Source organism: Anopheles arabiensis, chromosome 3 (assembly GCF_016920715.1).
Source record: "Anopheles arabiensis isolate DONGOLA chromosome 3, AaraD3, whole genome shotgun sequence".
In the NCBI taxonomy this organism is placed as follows: domain Eukaryota; kingdom Metazoa; phylum Arthropoda; class Insecta; order Diptera; family Culicidae; genus Anopheles; species Anopheles arabiensis.
The window spans coordinates 42,931,589-42,951,148 of record NC_053518.1 but is presented as its reverse complement, the minus strand read 5'-3'; the positions used below and the strand labels follow the sequence as shown (position 1 = coordinate 42,951,148).

General features: G+C 46.3%; 2 protein-coding genes across 8 annotated transcripts in view; one reads left to right on the top strand and one right to left on the bottom strand.

Moving 5' to 3' along the window:
• Positions 1–19,560, top strand: part of LOC120900354 (protein outspread) — a 196,527-nt gene that overhangs the window by 101,202 nt on the left and 75,765 nt on the right. For all 7 annotated transcript variants that reach the window (XM_040307220.1, XM_040307224.1, XM_040307219.1 and 4 more), the window contains exon 2: positions 6,199–6,282. In XM_040307220.1, coding sequence (XP_040163154.1) covers positions 6,199–6,282 — 84 coding nt within the window. The remainder of the gene's footprint in view (positions 1–6,198; positions 6,283–19,560) is intronic.
• Positions 7,556–9,000, bottom strand: LOC120900363 (CLIP domain-containing serine protease B15-like). The gene is made up of 2 exons (XM_040307254.1): positions 8,388–9,000; positions 7,556–8,321 (listed from the first exon to the last, which is right to left on the bottom strand). The coding sequence occupies exons 1-2, from the start codon at positions 8,813–8,815 to the stop codon at positions 7,700–7,702; spliced, it is 1,050 nt and encodes a 349-aa protein (XP_040163188.1). The 5' UTR covers positions 8,816–9,000; the 3' UTR covers positions 7,556–7,699.

Here is a 19,560-nt window from a genome sequence, read left to right as displayed (position 1 = left end):
TCTTAACCTCTCGGATCCCCGCCGCACGACCCCACGCACCATTGGTGGTTGCTGGTTGGGCTAAATGTAGTTAAAGAAAAACTATTAACGAAAAAGCAATGATAATAGTAATAACAATAAAAATGCTCATCGCTGATGATCCCACATGACGCCGATGAAGATCAAGATTATGCTTGAGCGGAGCGCAGGGGAGCTCTGGCACCTGCCCACATCACACATACACCTGCCCGCGCTGAAGCGCGCTGTTCATCCATTTTTTGGGCATGAGCACATGATCGTGCAATCGAAATGCGCACGACCAAACGGAGCCGAAGAAGCGCTTCAGTTCGACAAAAGAAGCTGCCAATAAATAGAAAGAGCCATAAAAACGAAAGATTAAATGTGATTCACTTGGTGCGCTTGAAATAAGAAATGATTTACAGATGAGATGGACACCAAACAAAAAGGCACCCTCCCCAAAAGCAACACCTCCGGCTTTTCGGATCGCTTCTTTTTAAATCGCACAAGAGGGAGCTCTCCCTTACCATCTTTTTACACTGTCAAAATCATATTATTCGAAAGGCCATCCACAGAGGTTGGTGGTTGGTGCGGATGGGTGCTTGGGAATTTGGTGTTGTTGCGCCCGGGCTTTACGCTCTCGGTGGTTCGCCCTCGCTAACGATCGATTTGCTGATTTATCGGAAAGCCGCACTTCGGGAGCTGGTTCTTCTGCTTTTGGAGGAAGAGGGAGGGTGTGGGGGTTTGGTGAGAAAGGAGCCGGGAGCCCTAATGGTCAGCAAAGTTGTCCGTTTAAATCGATTTGTATGGGACTATGATGATTTTATGTGAGCCATAAATAATGGGTCTTTACTGTCGTTGTCGTCGTCGTCGTCGATGCGGTTGGAGGTTACGTTTAAGATTACCGATTGCTGGCAGTGCTTGTATATTATGAAAAGGGGAAAATATGTATTCAAATTCTGGGAGCAACAGAATCGAAGATTTTGTAAATGTTGTTTGTAAAATTATAGCTTTTTGTTCAAACTAAGCAAGAAGCATGCATTTTCACCAAGATTTCGTGCCTTTTAAGACACCACTACCTATGTGAAGTTTATCCATCAATGGCTTCCCACACAACTTCACCCCCAAAACGCGACCCCACTCTCCATTTCTTCGGTTGACATTAAGCGTAATGAAAATTCCGTTCAATCATACCCATCCGCACACGTTAAAGATCACCGCTCCGCTCGGCAGCAAGCCAGCACCCCGCAACCGATCGATGATCTTGCTCCGCGCGAATCACGATCTTACACGAGCTACAGGCCCGGCTCCGTACACAAACAAGTGGGGTAGCCTCGATTGTGCGATATTGCGCCATTTGTCGATTCGATTTTCGATCGACACAAAACGCTCGATACCAAGCCACTGGCGCATGTGCATGATGTGCCTCAGCCTACCCAAGGAGAGAGAGAGAGAGTGAGAAAGGGATGTTACAAGCGAAACAGATCGGTACCGACAGGGTATCGCTCGGGGCCCGGGGGATGGGTAATAAGATGCGCATACTGTTGGCGCAGGAAAAGATGAACGTCCGTCGCGTTCCCACGATTAAAAAACTTTACCGTCGTGGTCGCGGCCAAATGCACACACACAAAAAGGGCCCTCCCGCTGCCTGCAGTGGAGGCATTTTTACAGCGCGGCAACAGGTTGGCATCATAGGGCAGACGGAGACGGTTTTGGTGATTAGGTCAAGCATAGGTTTCTCCTATTGAGAGATTGAGAGGGCCCGCGGGGAGAGAGGAGGGGATGGGCAAGACAGACAAAACTCTTACGCAACCATGCCGTACGTCTTCAAGGGGCTTTTGGGTTGTCTCAAGTCAAGCCGCGCGGGACCTGTTGTTGTATATCATCCAATCGCTACCCTGGGACACTAAGTATCGATCGATCGGATTCGCTGATGGAAAGTGAACGGTGTGCAATGTGTCCTGTGCTATGTCTTGCGTCTCGTGGTCGTGTGAGGTGCTGATAGCAAAACGTGCAAAACAGCACTTCAACCGCTGTGCTGACTCAAGGGCATATTACTACAGCTATGGAATGTCCACTGGACCACCGTACAAGTCCACTGGGCAGACGTTGGCGTAGCCGTTTGCATCCAGCTGCCGATTGAACGCAGTACAGGCACGGGCAAGCAAGTTGATGGAAAATAGACGAAATAATTGTTGACGAATGAGAGGCAAACGGTAAATGTGTGGTTTCTTTACCGCAAGTGGGGGCCTGGGCCCCTTCCGTGCGACTCTCATGAGGTTCAGTTTGAACCTACTACACAACGAACGCCTTTTTGTACTCTCATTCTCGTATCAAGTCGCTAAAACGTCACATCCAAAAGCGCCATCTGTACGCAAAAATAGGACACCACTCCGTTAGCCAGTGACAGTGTTGAGCTGTAAACCTGTATTCTACCTCCGAACCCGCGCCTTTTGTGCATTAGAAAACCGTGTAACGCTACATGTTCAACTCTCCACGCTGACCATTCACACCTCCACGAAAACAATGAAGCAAATGTGTAAATTCAAATTACCTGCCATCCGCCGCCCCAGCCCCCCCAACCTGGTGACATAGATTGTGCAGCGTTGCTGAAGCCCCCTTTTATCGCCCACCACCGGAATTGCATTGCTTGTTTGCGTGGTTTTACTATAGCAAACCACCTCCAGCCACTCAAACCAGCCAGCCGCCTTTGGCTTCCGGGAAGCCCGTTCTGTATGTACTCCCCTGCATGTTGTCTGCAGACAACAGGTTTCATTCTCGCGCTCCAGAGACAACGCTACACTGCATGCACCTACCATACATTTGCCTGTTGTTATTGTTTTGGCGTTACAGAAATCAACGCCACCGCCGTTTGACGGAAATAAATGGTGACATTTAACATACTCGTGCCGCCTTTCCCTGTTGCCATATCCCGCCGCCTATTGTATGCCGCGATCAAGGAGCAGCAGCAGCAGCAGCTCAACCAGCGGAGAAGGGTCAACATGCGCAGGAATGTATGTAAATGTGGCGCTATGGTTAACTACCGGAGACCGTTGGCTACATTTTAATGGACCCTCACAAAGTACAGAATGTGATCCCCCAAGCTGCTTTTTTGTTTATTTGTTTAGGCTAGTGAAAGGCGTTGGTTGGTGGAAGCTGAATGCATTTACATATTTTGCACTCGAACATTTGTTTTCCGGAGCATTAAAATTGGGCAACCAGCATCGCTATGTTATGCAGTGGTTAAAGCATTTACAACGTGAGCAATGTTTTAATTGCTTAATGTTTGAACGGAATGTGTTGGGCAAGGTTATTGAAGTGAGTGTAAATTATAAATGAAATGAAAACCTTTTCTTTTTTTCTCAAATATTGATATTTACTTCGTATTTCCTTCGTATTTGATTGGCAGGGTTTTTCTCCTTAGGGGTTTTGAGGTTGTTTTCAGCTGTTTGTCACAAAATTACTAAAAAAATATTAATCATTACAAAATTATTATTCTCAGAATGTTAATCTTTGTTTAATCTGCATATTAACATAATCTTGTGTTTATTCTGCTCGATTTTTACACGTCTTGGAAAGAAGATGTGCATACGGTTCAAAAGTTCCCTTATCACGATAATGTTCCGTACTGTGTGTCATTAAGCCTCAGAACAGCCACTTCATTGAATTGCCACCAATTCATTTATCGTATTCGAAACAAAAAATGCAAAAGGCTACTGGATTTGTTGATGACAATCTTTCTGATGTTTCCCTTCCTCATGAAAGTCCGCCAACAGATCCCGATGCGCGATGTCATCGAGGCAGAAATTCATTTTAACGAAATGAAAGCTACACCCGAACCCGATCGGCTTCTCTTTTGGAACCATCTAAAAACGGACCAAAGAAAAGATAAAAAAATATGCAAGCAAACTATGTCAAAACTCATCCAATAAGCATTAATGTTTATTGACAGGTGTACCGCGAAGGCTTTGCGGTAGTCCCAAAACCTTCCCGATTCCACTGTCTCAAAGGAATTAAAACTCAGATGGCCAAACTACAAAATCAAAACGGAGCAAATCCCCAAACACAAGCCTCTCACTTCGAATTCGCAACATTCAAACCAGCAACTGGGAACAATAACAAAAACATGTTGGAAAAGATACAAATGAGTGTCACTTGAAACGGTTTGATGATGGTGAGGTGATTGTTGTAGTTTTTTTTCGGTCGGATTTCACGTGTTCCGTTGCTTTCGAAATGCAAAATATGAAACCAGAAGCGACAGCGTGTGTACCCGGCAAACATTATTGGCTACCGCGTGAGCCCTCTCGTGCGATCGTTCACCCTGGTTCTAGGAAAGGGAAGTGCGAAGGGTGCAAAGAGAACGCGGCCGACTGTGCCGCTGTTCTGTTTTAGTAGGTCAATTGGTACATTCACCTCGGTGCTGCGAGTTGCCTCAGTGGTTGCGGTGGAGAGCGCACCGGCAAGAACAGGACCATTGGTACGAGCCCCCATAAGAACACCACCCCTTCCTGGGCTTCTCGGATCGCTTATGCTTAATTAAGCCGAATGATGCCGGAGTGCACTTTGATCAATTTATTAATTGGGTGAATGTTCTTATTCGCCATTGCGCAGCTTAACAAAGCACACACCGTGGAGATGGGATCCACACAAACACATTCTCTTCCCGGTTCGATGCCAATTGGGTGAGTCAGTGCCGGCGCGGGAATTGCTGGTTACCGTTTTCGGGGGCACATCATGAGCGCTCAATGATCTTGAATGGGGCTGAAGGAAGTATACTTACTACTAGCCCGTGTTGCACTTGTAAATTTGTGCAATTTTTCATCCCCATTACCCATTCTCTCTATCTCTCGCTCGCAATAAAAACGGCCGCGGTCGTTGATTTCGCGCATAGCCCACTCGTCCGGACAGTGCGCGACTATTGAAGCTCATTGATCCCGTTTTTATTTGCCGTTCGATGTGCTGTATCCGTCCCTACCGCGGTATTGCGCGGTTTGTTGTCGATCGGTGATTGCACTCGATCGTCTTAGTGTACCCTGCCCCGTTCCGGAGTTTGGTTTAGTGTTCTTGTTTCCGTTTCTTTTTTCTGTGTTTTTGTTTCACTCAACCGGTGCTTAACCAGTTGATTTCATTGCCCATAGGAAAGACGGGTAGAAAGTGAATGTTACGATCAATTCACGGACGCGGCTGATGCTAAAGATTACGAGGATAAGTATTTCTTCGTGGGCTTCGCGTACAATTGGGTAGGCTGAGTGCAAATTGGTGACGAGGGGAGAGGTAAAAGGACGCGTTTAATCAGAACACAGGTTTTGGAGGTTACTTTCGTCCGCTTTCATAACCAGTTGCTGTAAGTGCGGCCCAGATTTGGGCTTTATTTTTATGTTGGGGTTTAAGTTAAAAGACCAGTAAACCTGTCAACACAGGACCAAACAGGCGTACAATTTTTGGTTTTAAATGCAAAATCAATTTAGCTTAACAAGTGCCTATTAAGGCATACTCACATAAAAGTTCGTAGTTAAGAAGGTTCTTGTTATTTTTAACCATTTAAAATAACCATTTAAATCAATTACTATTACTGACACATCACTTTTTATGTATGAGAATTGACTTCAAATACATATGGTGATTGATTAAAAAAATGAAATTTATGGTTCTTATAAAAAGAAAAACGTTTAGTAACACTTTGATTAGATACATCCCATCATATGTCAACAGATTAGAAAAACATATTACAAAGCTAATGCTAACTTTTATTATTATTCTCTTTGGTTACGAATCGAACCTCAAACTATTTTCAAATATGCAACTAAATTACATGAATGAGATCATGCCTAGGCGATTACTTCTCTTTAGCCTCGATAATTGAGCGTTGTGTATGTGCTTAATTAGCGATAGATATAGGGCAACGCCATGACATACCAATTTAAGCCAAACCTCGAGAAGGAGGTCTAATAAGCACCATTGCTCAATACAAACCGGCTTCAAAGAAAAGGCAGTTGCCTTTATTTCCGACAACATTGTATGCTAAACATCGATCGTATGCATCACCACATTGTTTCCATAATTAACCCACATCACTCACACACACACATACATATACGCCGACTGCATTTGAGGAATGCAGTCTGCCACGGCATCCTCCCGACACCCCCGAATCTCCCTAATGTCTCACTTTGTTTGTTCTTCTCCCGCTTTTCTTTGCAGGCAACGCGAAAGGTGTCAAAACGTGGATATTTATTCGTCGCCCCCTGGGACTGGGACTTTAGCAATCCGGTCTACAGAACAAAGGTAAGTACGGTTTGAGCGAGCATGAACCATCGTCCTGTTGTCTGACGTTACTTACCCGTTGCTCTCACTGCGCTTGATTCGAAGTTCGCGTTCTTCCTCCTCCGTTGGGTTGTACTTTACGGTGACGGATTAGGAACGAAACCGGGTGGATCACGATCGGAGCCACCGGAGTGACTGCGGTACTGGTGGCACGTTCTTCGCGCCAAAGTACATCCCCCGTTTCATTCCACCGTGCTGGCTGCATCGTTCCAAATCGTGGTACAGTGCAGCACAGCGATACCTTGCCGAGTGTGGTGTGTTTACTTATCACTTGCAAGTCCTCTGCAGCTGTCACTCGCAGCCCGAACCACTCACTGGCAAAGTTCACTCCAGCACCATCATCACAGCGACCAAGGTGACAAATACGGTGCAACAGGAGAAGGGTACTGGTGGAATGGTGGAGATGCAAATTAAATCGTTTAGTCAGCGCCACGGCCTAATGTCCACAGCTGGAAGCGGTTCAAGCCGTGCACGCTACGCTTCCAGTTCCTAACATCGCACCGGTTTTGCTGAACGGCGGCGACGGACCCAATCGATACCGATTCTTTTTGCAGTATGAGCTGCTTGTCGCCAGTTGTTCGATCAACTATTTTGTTTCTCTTTCGTTCGTTTTCCCTTCAACAACGTTTGGGATTTGGTTTGAGTTTCTGTTGGGTGGCGTTTCAAACGGTAGCTGTGAATCCACGCGGTATGCTCGATATCCGGGAGCGCAGCGTTCAGCGCTGTCTCGATCCAACCGTCGGACGACCGACTGATCGACACGAGCGCCAGAGGGACCTCGCTACCGACGAGGCGGCGTCGGCAGCGGTAGTTTGCGATCGCGCGCACCGATTTCGCCATCCGCGACCGCTCAACGGGCTCGCTTCGACTTATGGGGCGATTGATGGATGTCAAAAAGTGGCTGATTAATTTACATATCAGGTGCAAAGCGAAACCGGGTGGCAGCAGTGCAAACCGCATGGCTGATCTGGCTACCGATGCATGATTGATCCAACGTCCCCGGCGGACTAAAGTTAGCGCGCTGCGCAACAAATTGAACGACGCAAGATTGCCGGCGGGGTGGCAGGTGGCACCAGGTGCCAGGTGCCGGTTGAGGTTTTGTTTTCTTCAGTTTTGTTGTTTCTGTAGGTTGAGCTAGATATCGACGTGGACGAGGATAACAGCTGCAGCTTTTGCGTAATGTAAATAATTAGGCATTCGGAGTTTGTTATTCTCGTAGAAGTTGCTATTCCCGTTTTCTCAGTGCATTGCTAAACGCTTGGTATATTTTATTGAAATAATAACAACATAAACTGTGCGCTCTACTTTGGAGAGATCTATTCAGAAAGTCTAAAAGATGTGTTATACACAAGACTACTAAAACATACTAAAACAAGACCTAACTCGAAGAGACATCTATGGCCCACTGAATCCAATCAATGTAGCGAGCGACATTTGTATACACGCCAGGCAATGGCTTCCCACAGCGATACGCTCCAAAGCTTACAATGCCCTCCTGCACCCATCGATTCGATTCCCTTCGCATCAGAGCACCCCCTGAGTCACCATGGCACACGTCTTTTCTATACACTCCTCCAACGCACAGATGTATCCGAGGCACCTCCGGCGCGCGCAACCCGTAAGCCCTTACGCACGCACTTATATTCCTGCCCGGCATCTCAATCTTGTACTTGCGCCTTACCCCCGAATAGGACCGCGTTCGTCCCCAACCGAAGACAGTAAATTTCTGACCAGCAATCAGCGGAACTCCAACGTTCCAGTTTGGTAAACATGCAGGTCCTATCTGTGCACCGTACTCTACAGCTTCGGCAAGCTTGAGCAGTGCAATATCGTGCAAAAAGTCCCTCCGCTGTCGTTGAAAGTCCCCATGACTAATGATCCGCTCGACGGCATAATCCACCGGTTGCTGCTCATTGCAAACGAGCTGACCGCGCACGTACAGGCAATCCTCATCGAGCTCAAGATCCCAATCACCTAACCGTACCCGGTAATCGGTTGCTCTGAAATTGTAATAATTCGTCATACGGGGAGCGAGGAGAACTTCCCCGGCACTGCTTATCACTTACGGTTTACTCGTACCGCGCACATCCACAAAGCAGTGAGCCGCCGACAGAACGAACCGGCTAGCGATCAGTGAACCACTGCACACAAGCTTCTGAACCCGGCGCAGCAGCACCATCGCTGCCCACGGAAACTGATCCAGTTGCGTTTCGCGGCTATCGAAGCTAAATTCGTCGGCATACTGCGACAGTCGTCCACAGGTTTGGTCACTTTGAAACACAGCACAGCAGACGGGGTGCGTAGGGCGCAAGTCTTTGTTTTCTGGTTGCTCCCGAAATGTGGTACATAGGTCGGCGGGGACCAGAACTCCTTTCGATTCTTCACCTTCATGCGTTACTAATGTACACTCTTGCTCACCCTGAACAGTGCGTTGATGCGAACGAACGGCAAGTATTAAGAGAAGTAGCAGAAATGAAATGTTGATAGCCGGCATTGCTTCCGAAGCAATATTTTATGTCTGTGAAGGTTTGCACGATCTGATTTGCACTGTCAGAGATTGTTTGGTTCACTGAGACGCATGCTCTATATTGAAACGTTCGCCGGAATACTCCCGACACACATTGATAAGGGGAATCACCATGTTATCAACGGGAGCCGCTAACGAGATTCAACGAGTCAAAGCGTTCCGAGAGCAACTACGTCATTTAAACGCTTGTTGCTGGTTGGACAACTGTTGATACGGACAACATTGATGATTTTTTGATAAATAAATCCCCAAGAATTACAAGTTTGAACTCAGTAGATGTCAATATCTTTGATCCTAGAACCTAGCCACGTTCTTTATTCATGAGACATGCACAAAATAAAAGATAATGGTGAAAGTCCATATTATCTCGGTAAATTTTGATGATCACCATGGATCCTGAACTGTCGAAGAATGTTATAAGATCATCACACTCAGGACTAACTATCCTGCTATGATATCCAATAAATCTTAGATAATAAAGTCTATTACATGCTTATGCCCAGTATAGACAGACGTATGGAAAAAGTGCCAAGTAAATAGACGAAGATCATCAAAACCATTCATGTATACAATATTCACTACTGATTCTTGCTTCCAACCCAAGTCACACTTTCTTTCTATGCGATTGAATAACTTGTCTAATGGAATGTTTTCAAACATTGCATTCCCAGTAACTCGGATCACCAGTTGTTTGACTGTTTGGAAACCGTCCTATCTAAACATCTGTTAGAAGCAGTTGCAGAAGATTTCTCTCTCCTTCTTTCTCTCTCTCTCTCGCTCTCTCTCTCTCGCTCTCTCTCTCTCTTTCTTTCTCTCTCTCTCTCTCTCTCTCTCTCTCTCTCTCTGTCTTTCCTTTTATTTCATCCTGAGTGAACCACACAGGCGCTTAAAGCCGCAATCAAATCGATCGCAAATCGTGTTCACGACCACAACACGACCCTTTGACTCTAGGCAAATTGATGCAAACGCAGCTTTCACGGTTACGCCACCGGGGCAACACCCAAATCTTACTCTACCAAATCTCGGGATATTTTTAGGAAACTCTGGTTCGGTGCAGTTGTTTCGCTGAAAAAAAAAGTTAGGCAAAGCTCGACGACCCATTAATCGGGAACATGACGATCCCATCTGTCTGACGTGGTGCCGGGGTGCCACAAAAATCAGTTGTCCATCCAGCCGCCAACGCAGCTACGCGCACAGGGCGGACAGTTCGGTTTCTCGTGAAAGGACCTCCGCGTACCTTTAAACACCATAATTGACTGCATGATAGCAGAAAATAAACGCAACCGCCCTCTCTTCCCTCCCTGTGCTGCAGCGCACTCGTGCTGCGCGTTTGGCAGGCTTCAGAATCATAAAGCCGAAAGGCAAAACGCTGACGCAATGATTACAAAATTGATTCGATTTCCTACAGATTAGCTGCGGACGGGAACCACCAAAGAAGAACCCACCACCTCAAGAAGAAGATTTGAAGAAAGAAAAAAAAACGGCCAAAAGAAAGGCCCAGCCCATGCGCTCTCGGGCACTATTCGCGGTCGAGCGGGAATTGCCTTTTCGCTTTTATTCTTTACATAATTTCAGCGCTTGCGTTGCTGAGTGAGTGAGTGTGAAGCGCGAAGAATGCACCAAACAAACGCAATGTTTTATTTCGGCCTGCGAACGATCGCAGCATGCCCGTGGCGTGTTGGTGTTCTCTCCCGCATGATCAATCAGCGGAAAAGGGAATGGCTAAGGTTTTGGTGGAATTCGGGCCCAGGGAATGCGCACTTATGCGGGATTTTGAGGCGAGGTACCACTTTTACGTTACACCCAAACAGCTTCCAATGCTGCTCCTATTCCAAAGAGCATTCTATTCATTCGTGTTGTGATGGTTGCGAGTGTGGCATGGCAATCAATTACATCGTATTAGGTATATGTTTGAGCATTCAATTATATGCTATGCAAATCGATATTTTACTGCGGAATCAAAGGAACAGGAAGTGTAAAAATTGTTTACAAAAATCTTGTTTGCCTCTTTTGAACAAGCATGAGTCATGCTTTGTTACCTTTGTGAGCAATTGCGCACGGTACCAATCGATCGAAGACAATGTGCAATTCGCCACAAGAACCGATTGAGAAAGTGCAACCAAAGGCGCACGCAGTTTCCCTTGGCCGGTTATTTTCCTTGATTTTGCTTGCCGCACGACCCAACGGAAACCCGATCAAACAAATGGTGCGCTTTACGATCGAAAGTGAATTGTGAACAACAAACATAAAGACACGCCGGGTACACACAGGGCAGGGCAGTGTAAAGATCCACCCGGGGCCAATGGCTAGCGGTACAAGCCCCGTAGTCATTTAATTTCAATTTAAACGAATTAATCGATCTCAATTAATCAATTTCTCACGACCGCGGCCACAGTCGCGACAGTTTTGCGCCGGCGAGCGCCCTTTGTGTTGCGCACGCCCGCATTAGCTTCCAAAACCATTCCATTCAATTGAATTTTTCTGCCCGCTGCCGCTGGCCCTGGTTGTCAGCTGTGTTCGATTGCAATTTTTCCTTCCTCCGCCAACGTTTGAACGCAGGTTCACGTTTGTTTTCCGTTTTCCCGAACCCGTACGAAAGTGCAACCCAGAGAGATCTCCATTCTAGCTCCATTTCTGCAACCCCTCTATCCCTGTCTCTCCCACTTCCTCTTCCTTTAAGCGACTCCAGGGTGGGTGGGTGTGTTGTCCCCCCATTGGTGCATTGATTGTGTGCCAATGTTTGTTGCAGGAAATGAATAATACTTTTCGTTTTCACCGACACCTTACCTCTTTGCCGCCGCATCACACTTACACACGCCAGCCGCTTGGTGGGGGCCGTGTCGTGTGCGATTAAGGGCACCTTGTCGAGCGTTGCAGCACCAAGGAACGAAAGTGGCGAGACCAAGTGACGAGACGACGCGCGCGGTGCCTTCGGTGGTGTGGTGACCGGAAATTAACCTGCAACGGCAAAAGCGGGCTGTGGAGGAGATCTGCAATAACCGGCTCCGATGGACCGTAGCCGATCGATCGGCTCGAACCGGAGACCGTTCGTGTGGGTGGTAATGAATGCAGTTGCATCACCGAGCGACCGTGCATCGTGCAATCTTGGGCGCGTGGACGGTTGCGCTTGCGCTCTGGTGCAGAATGGTTTCAAGACCGGCATTTCTTGATTTGTGCAATCTGTTTTCCTTCTTATTTTACCATTGGCTTGAATTGGGACAAACGTGGAGCGTTAAGAAAATGTTATTATTTACCATGCAATACGAAAAGCAATTTTCACTCGCTTAACATCCCGTACGGAATGCATAAAAATGGACGCAAACGTCGACTGCAATATCCATTAACAAATGTGTGCCAATAAATCGTCTTACAAACGCTGCTACCTTACGAACTGTGCCGCAGACAATCACTTTTTTCGCGAAAAGAAAAGAAAAAAACTGCACCAACATTATGTTTATCACCCAATGTAACAACTTCTTTTGCACCCAACCCGAGCCGAGCCAAGTGAACCTCATAAACCCTTTCCCCGATCGAACGCGGTCACATTTCGTTCAGAGCGACCACATTCTTTTCCTCCCCCCGCTTCGTTTCGTTTATTTAATACATACACACACACACACACCCTTCTACATTGCCCTTAGCACCCTTTTCTGGTTCGCTGTTGCTATAGCAACGAAACTGCACTTTACGCTCATGATCAACCGTTCACTCATGATCGACAGCGACGAAGCGTGAGCCCGTTAGTGGGTGAAGAGAGAAAAAAATAAGAAAGAAACAGGCTAAACAAACCCACTGCAACGGTGCAACTGCACACCTTTCCTTCTTTCGTGCTCCCGGGCGCCTCCATCACCGCCATGCTCATCGTGTAGGCACGCTATGTACTGTTACATAATAGTGCAGCTAATAACGGACACGGCTAATCGTAATAACTGTAATGATGATAAGCAAAGCTTTCGGATGCGCTTGCACATGCTGCTGGCCCCCGAGCATAGGAGGTTCGGGGGAGGAACGTTGTACCTCCGGTATGTCGATCCTGCTCGATACTGCTCAATCTCAATCGCTGCTCACATCACCAAATTTTACCGCTCCATTCCCGTGTGCTCGGTGCAGATTATGTGGCAACCGTCCTGCACTTCGATGACGACGAATCCGGGTGCCCGGGTGGTTCAGACAGACTGGTTCCCGTTCGCACGGTTAAAGTCGGGCGTAGGGCTGGATTGATACTCCTTACCCCGTGGGTCCCTGTTTGCGTCCCATGCTACACGGATCTCTCCCGTAACCAGTGGATTCATCAATTTTCAATCAAGAGCTAATGATAATGGTTCGCAATTTGGCATCCGATCGTGATCGCAAAATCGTTCGCTGCGCAACGCGGCCCAAGATGCGCAAAATGTCGACATATGGATGGAAGAAAGGGCTAGTGACCAGCGTGGTTGCAGCCGGTAAAGATTGTTATGCAATCGTCGCGGATACCGTGAGTATGCAGTAAGTACTATATCTTTGAAGAAGAGGTAATCTGTTAATGGAGAATAGGGCAAAAAGAACATTGGGGAGTGTTAGAAATTAATATTTACTGAAATACGTCTATTTGCAAATAGGAAAAGAGAAGGCTTGAAGTGTTCTATGTTTTTTTTTTTTGTTTGCTGTGATGTTCATCAAAATCGATCAAAATCAAAAGGACGTAAAATTATGGTTTTGTTTGATTTTTTATTCAATCATTTTGCCATATTATACGCATTATTGAACTACACACTCTTGAAATAGGTGAAACAAGCAATCGTTGCTTCTTGGCATCTGCTGCTTCTGTCCCTCTTTGCTCGAGTTTAACAAATTGGCTGGATGACTGAAGGACATTCTGCACACATATTGATGCTATTCCTCAAAGTTTGAATATGAAAATCTCTCTTCAGAGATTTATTTTAAACGACAATTCGTTCGACAATAACACGTTCACATAGATATATAAATCATACGCTGATGAGAAAAAATCTAATCAAAGTAGGTTTCATTAATCAATATTGCCTTATTCGTTTCCTACCGCCATCATTTGTGATGAATGACTGTAAATAATGTTCAAAAGCTTAAATCTTTGATTTAGCTTAGCCCATTTATTTGATATGAATTGGTAAGTTTCGATACAGGGATTCTCTAGCCATCTCAACACCATAAGCAAACAATTCAATCCAGTTAAATACATTTTAACAATAACAATGGAAACTCGAATGATCTGTCATTGATTGCTTTGTGTACGTCCGACAAGAATTTAAAATTTTTGAGTTGGTATTTTCTTCTTCTTCTTCATTGACACAACAACCGTTGTCGGTCGAGGCCTGCCTGTACCCACTAGTGAAGTGAGCTTGGCTTTCAGTGACTTATCGTTACCATAGCAAGATAAGTCAATTCAACGTTCAACGGCTTGAACCCATGACGGGCATGTTATTAGGTCGTGCAAGTTGACGACTGTACCACCAGACTGGCCCAATTTTCCAATTTTACAAATTGGAAATGAAGCTTAAAGTGTTGAGTTGGCTATAAAACCCCTGTAACATATCTTTTTTTGCACAATTCTGATTAGAATTAGAATTTTTAAAATTATCCATAGTCATGGTGCATTAAAAACAGAATACACAAACGTCAGAACACATCAATTCCTTGTCCAGAGAAACCAGAAAATCATCGTTAGACAGGAATAAACATATCATTTCCAGAGCCCGATAAAAGGCTACTAGAAAATATTCAAGCTATCCATCCATATCCTGTTAGAAAATTTCTTAAATCGCGGAGAAAGCCAAACAGAATTTATTACATATGTGCGTTTTGGAGCTTATTCCAAATCCAGAATATGTCAAAAATACAAGCTTTCCGACCTCATAACTTTGTATCTGTCATCTATCATGACTGCTTGACTTGACATGTCCAGCACGGCCACCGCGGAAGCTTCCGGGAAAACTGACGGAACTGATCGCCCAAAAAAGGGCAAGATAGAGAAAGCGATGTCTGCGGCTCCTAATTTTGCCCTCCTTTACCAGCAGCTCGTATCACCAATCGCCTGGGATGCTCCGGTTTTCCACCCCACCCCCTCACCGCTATCCAAGTCATTTCAATTTCATGAGCGCTTGACATTATTGATAGATAACACGGTGGGCAGTGAGAGAGGAGCCAGTTACAAAAACAACAAACCTCCCAACCAGATTGACGGAGCAGTGACCCGTTTGGACGCTTGGGTGAACCTGATTTGTTCCTTCCGATCGGTATGTGAGTGCTGCAAGATGGATGTTGTTTACGCAACATCTCGGCATCTCTCGACATTTCCTTCATTGCGTATGCGCTCGCACCATACCTGCTGTTGCAGCACGATCGAAACGCGCGTGCACACTCCTGGTGTACCGTTTATGTCACCAGTGGATGCAGGGGAGGGTAAGGAAAAGGAGCAGGCCTTGGGAGAAGGGAATGTGGAGAACCCACAAGGGCTCAGTTTCCCTAGCCGCGGGCGACGGCGCACGCAGTACGATCGCAGTCCATTTATGGTGTCGAGTGTCGCTAAAGGTTGATGCACCTGTTTTCTTGCCCTTTTCTTCGCCACCAAACCTGCACAACGCATCTGATGCAACGCTCCTAGCGCAACGGCTGCCTAATGCGCTTTGGAAGGCACACCAAAACCACCCTAGGAGGGACCCGTTCGAGCCGGGATGGTGGAGTGGAGTATCTAACGCGAGCAACTTTTTGAAACGCCTGCCAGCTTTTGCGCAATCGCGTGGACCGCTGGACTAATTAGTCACCGGTGGGTCGCCATGAAGTAACCCTAGGCGCAGGAAAATAACCCCTTTCCCTCTAACTCGATGCTCTGATCTACGCTCCAATTCCCCCTTTCCTCATAAAATCTATGCTGTGGTGCAATTAAGCATCGCAAGCGGAGGGCTCGAGGGCTTTTAGCTTTTACGCAGAGCGGATGTTGAATTATGCGTACGATCGTGTGTGTGTGTGTGTGTGTCTGTGGTTTTATTTTTGTCCACAGTTTTGTCACTCCAACCAACCCTTAGGCGATGCATTTTTGTCTAGTTTTATGTTCCTCTCACCTTTCCATCCTCCCTGGTTTGTGGGCCGAGGGGGACCTTTCCTTTCCGAAAGCTTGAGCGGTTTTAGGCAAAAACAAAAAGGAAAGTTGTCTCTGCGTCTCTGGGCACATGCAGACCGCTTGAGGGCGCGAAGCTTTTGGCCATGAAATTTCCGAACCCACGGCCGCAACAAGAGCCTTACCGGACAGGTTCGGAGCGGTCCGTTCCGAGTGGCAGTTCACACACATCCACTCTGGAGAGAGGTGAACGTCAAACAGACAGGATAGCGTACGGACTGGCCGGCCCTCCAACGGTCGTGACTCGCTGCAGGCTGAGTTCCCGGGCTGAGTCCCCGAGTATTGGCCTGCTCCCAATATATCGCGGCCGGTCGATCTACTAACAGTTTTTCGTCAGTGTTCCCACACCACGGGCAGTACCACGGCAGTGAAGGCGCGCGGACACCGGTGGGGTAAAAACAGACCGCCGTGTGGTAAATGTTTTATTAATGCGTTCGAAGGTCCGCTTTCCTTTTCCTGCTCGTCGTCCACACGCTTGTGTCGCTGGTCTCCGGGGAAGGGAGCCGATCGATGGAAACCCTCGGCGCGACCGCACATGCGGGGCCCGCTCTCGTATGTGATAACTTGCGTTTGCCCTCGGGGCATGTAGAGAAAGTGAAACTCATTCCTGAATTCTCGTGTACCAGCGCCGCCGCGATGGCCACTTTCAGGGCAATATTGTTGCAGACGTTTCGGGCTATCAGATGGGCAGCTCATTTGCAGGTTAAACGTGTGTGTTGGGTTTTGTATTACAGTTTTTTTTTAGTTTAACAGCAATAAAGATGCTGTTAAAAAGCGTTACAATATGTTGTAATATGTTGCTATTTACTTTGAAATGGGCCGATGATAGTACATGCTGCAAACAAGTACAATCCAAAACTATATTACGTCATTCGGTTGAATCAACAAGGCTTTTATATTATTTTAATGATAGAATATTTGGATTTGATTCATTAGCGTGATGTTTAACATATTTTGTGCTAAAAATAATTATGACAAGTAAATGAATCAGAATAACATAAGAGAGAATAAGAGAGAAAGCACCAAAGAGCTTTTTTATTTAACCAACACCATGAAGATCATAAAATGCAAAAAAAAAAGAATGCATAGTTAATCTGACACGGTTTAAAATGAAGTCCACTGTATCTAATCTCTGCTTAAAAGTATACACGAATCCTACAAAACGCTTACCGCTGTCGATAAATTTCGTCATGTGGAAAAATGCATCACTCACGTCACTTACACGCTCAACCTGACCCGGAGCGATCGTGTCGAATGTTAAGCAACCCATCCCACAGTCCATCAAACCCTCCAGATTTCACGATTAACAGGCATGACACAACACACACACTAGCACTCTCCCACTTCCGCACAGCCCTGCTGCAAGCCAAAACCCTACCTACTTCTCGGAAAAGAAAGTGATCTTTCACACCTTTCTCCGGGTACGGCAACCCGTTACCGCCAGGCCACGATTGACACGGAATGGCTGTGTGGAAGTCGCCGGCATCGTGACAGGTTTTATTACATCTTACATCTTTTAATCATCACCGGCTGCAGGTTACATCAAATGGCCGGTCCGATCGATTTGGATCCCCTTTGCAGATGTTTGCCGATCGAGTGTTGTTTATTTTTTTCATCATCGTTTTGATGGCGTGCCGTCAAACGCATCATCGTAATGGACAAACGACTACTGTGGCTGTCACTACAAGTGGTGACGAACCTGAATCTTCGGAAGGTGCGGCCGCTTCCGCACTGCCATAAAATTACCCATTGAGCCCGCCAGCTTTGGCAACCAGTAGGCAGCAATTATCGTTATTATTTTTCACCGATAATACTCGAGACCGTGGTGAAAAAATAAAATCCACACAAAAACGGCTGCCTCCTCACATACCCGAGCGTTTGTGGGTATTGACATACCGACCATCGATCGATCGATCGATCGGCGACGGGATCGTCAGCTTCAAATAGCGAAAAGCAATAAACTCAAACGCTCCCAGCCCAACCCGACCAGTGGTGCGTAGACACGGAAGCTGGGGTTCGTTGTTTAGCGTCCCCATCGCTGCCGGAACGGTTATGGACTGGACTCGATTTATATGTACCCCTTTTTGTTTGCTTCTTCATATCCCATATTAGTTTGCTCCCCCAGTGTTTCGAAAGGAAAAGTGTGAGAGATAGTTTTCTGGTATGTTTTTTTATCAACGACAACATACCAGCTAAACGCAGGTTGGTCACATGGCGCGTTCCGTCCATCAAGGGATGTCGACGTTTCAAGTCAGTTTTGGTCATTGACATCGACCGCAATGACAGAGGAGAACTTTCTCTCCTCTCGCTCTGCACGGTGATGTTTCGATTGGGAAAGTGAATCGTATCGATTTTACAACGTTTAAGGCGACGGTTCGATAAAATGATGCAATATTGTTGCTTCCTTATGAATTCACCACCACCATATAATAGCGCTAAACAAGTTACGTTAAGGAATTGTGTGTCTCTGTTATGGCGACGGACCTTAAAAGTATTTAATCCCTTTAATGAGAAGTAACAGCGCGCTTCCTACTTGTGGTATCCAGATAGACTAAGTTCAACTTGATTTAATCTTTGTAACATTCATTTACTGTTAAAAGTACACTGAAAACTAAAACATTCCCAAAATCCTATGAAAATGTGAAATAAAAACGGTAAAACACCAACCAAAAATAAAGCCCGCTGATCTCCCTCTCGCTTTGTTGCAACAATCTAAGAGCTACCGATGCTGTAACAGCATAACATCCCACAAAACATTAGCATAATAAAAAGTAAAACAATGCCGTCCACTGGGCCAGAGCTCGGCAAACGGCACGCCGGTTCATAAAAATGTCACAGTCACACGAACGTGACAACCTTCACTAGCTTGGTTCGCGCGTTTTTTGCTCATCCATCGTTTGTCAGCTGCTGGCGAGAACATCTTCTTTCGTATGTTTGTTTCTTGCCCGGTGTTACGTGTCACTTCCTCCACTGCCACGCTCGGAGACAAACGACAACAAGGATGAAGAAAACAAAAAAAACCTAGTACAAACCTCGACTCGACTAATAAGACAGTGCCTAACTAGACAGCCACGGTTTGAGAGGGACGGGAGCAGCGGTGCGATAATCATGTCCTAGGCCGCGAATATCACCCACCGATCGAAACGTTTCGATCAATCGATCTAGATCATCTCGTTAAATCTTCGCGGATCGTGCACGGCTGTACCACAACAACCGCCGTTCCATTTCCATTTCGCTTCCCTCGCGATCATGGAGTAATGGAAAAACCATCGTGCAATGTGGAGAAGGGGACGAGAAAAGCAGCAAAAAAAAACATCCCGAAGAACAACCCTTAGTGTGGGGTATATCTTCACCAGAAGTCTCTTACCGCGTTGCGATGGTTTTTCGATTTGGTTTTGTCTGCCCTATCCCTTGTATAAGATATAGAATAAACAAAAGCAAACAGTGGTTGGAGGCAACAAAAAAGCACAAGCGAGAACCTTCCAACAGCTTCCAATCTTAAGCGATGCTGAAAAATATCCACGACCGCTGATGGAGCAGCCTTCGCCGTTCGTTGATCACTAAATCTAAATTGCACGAA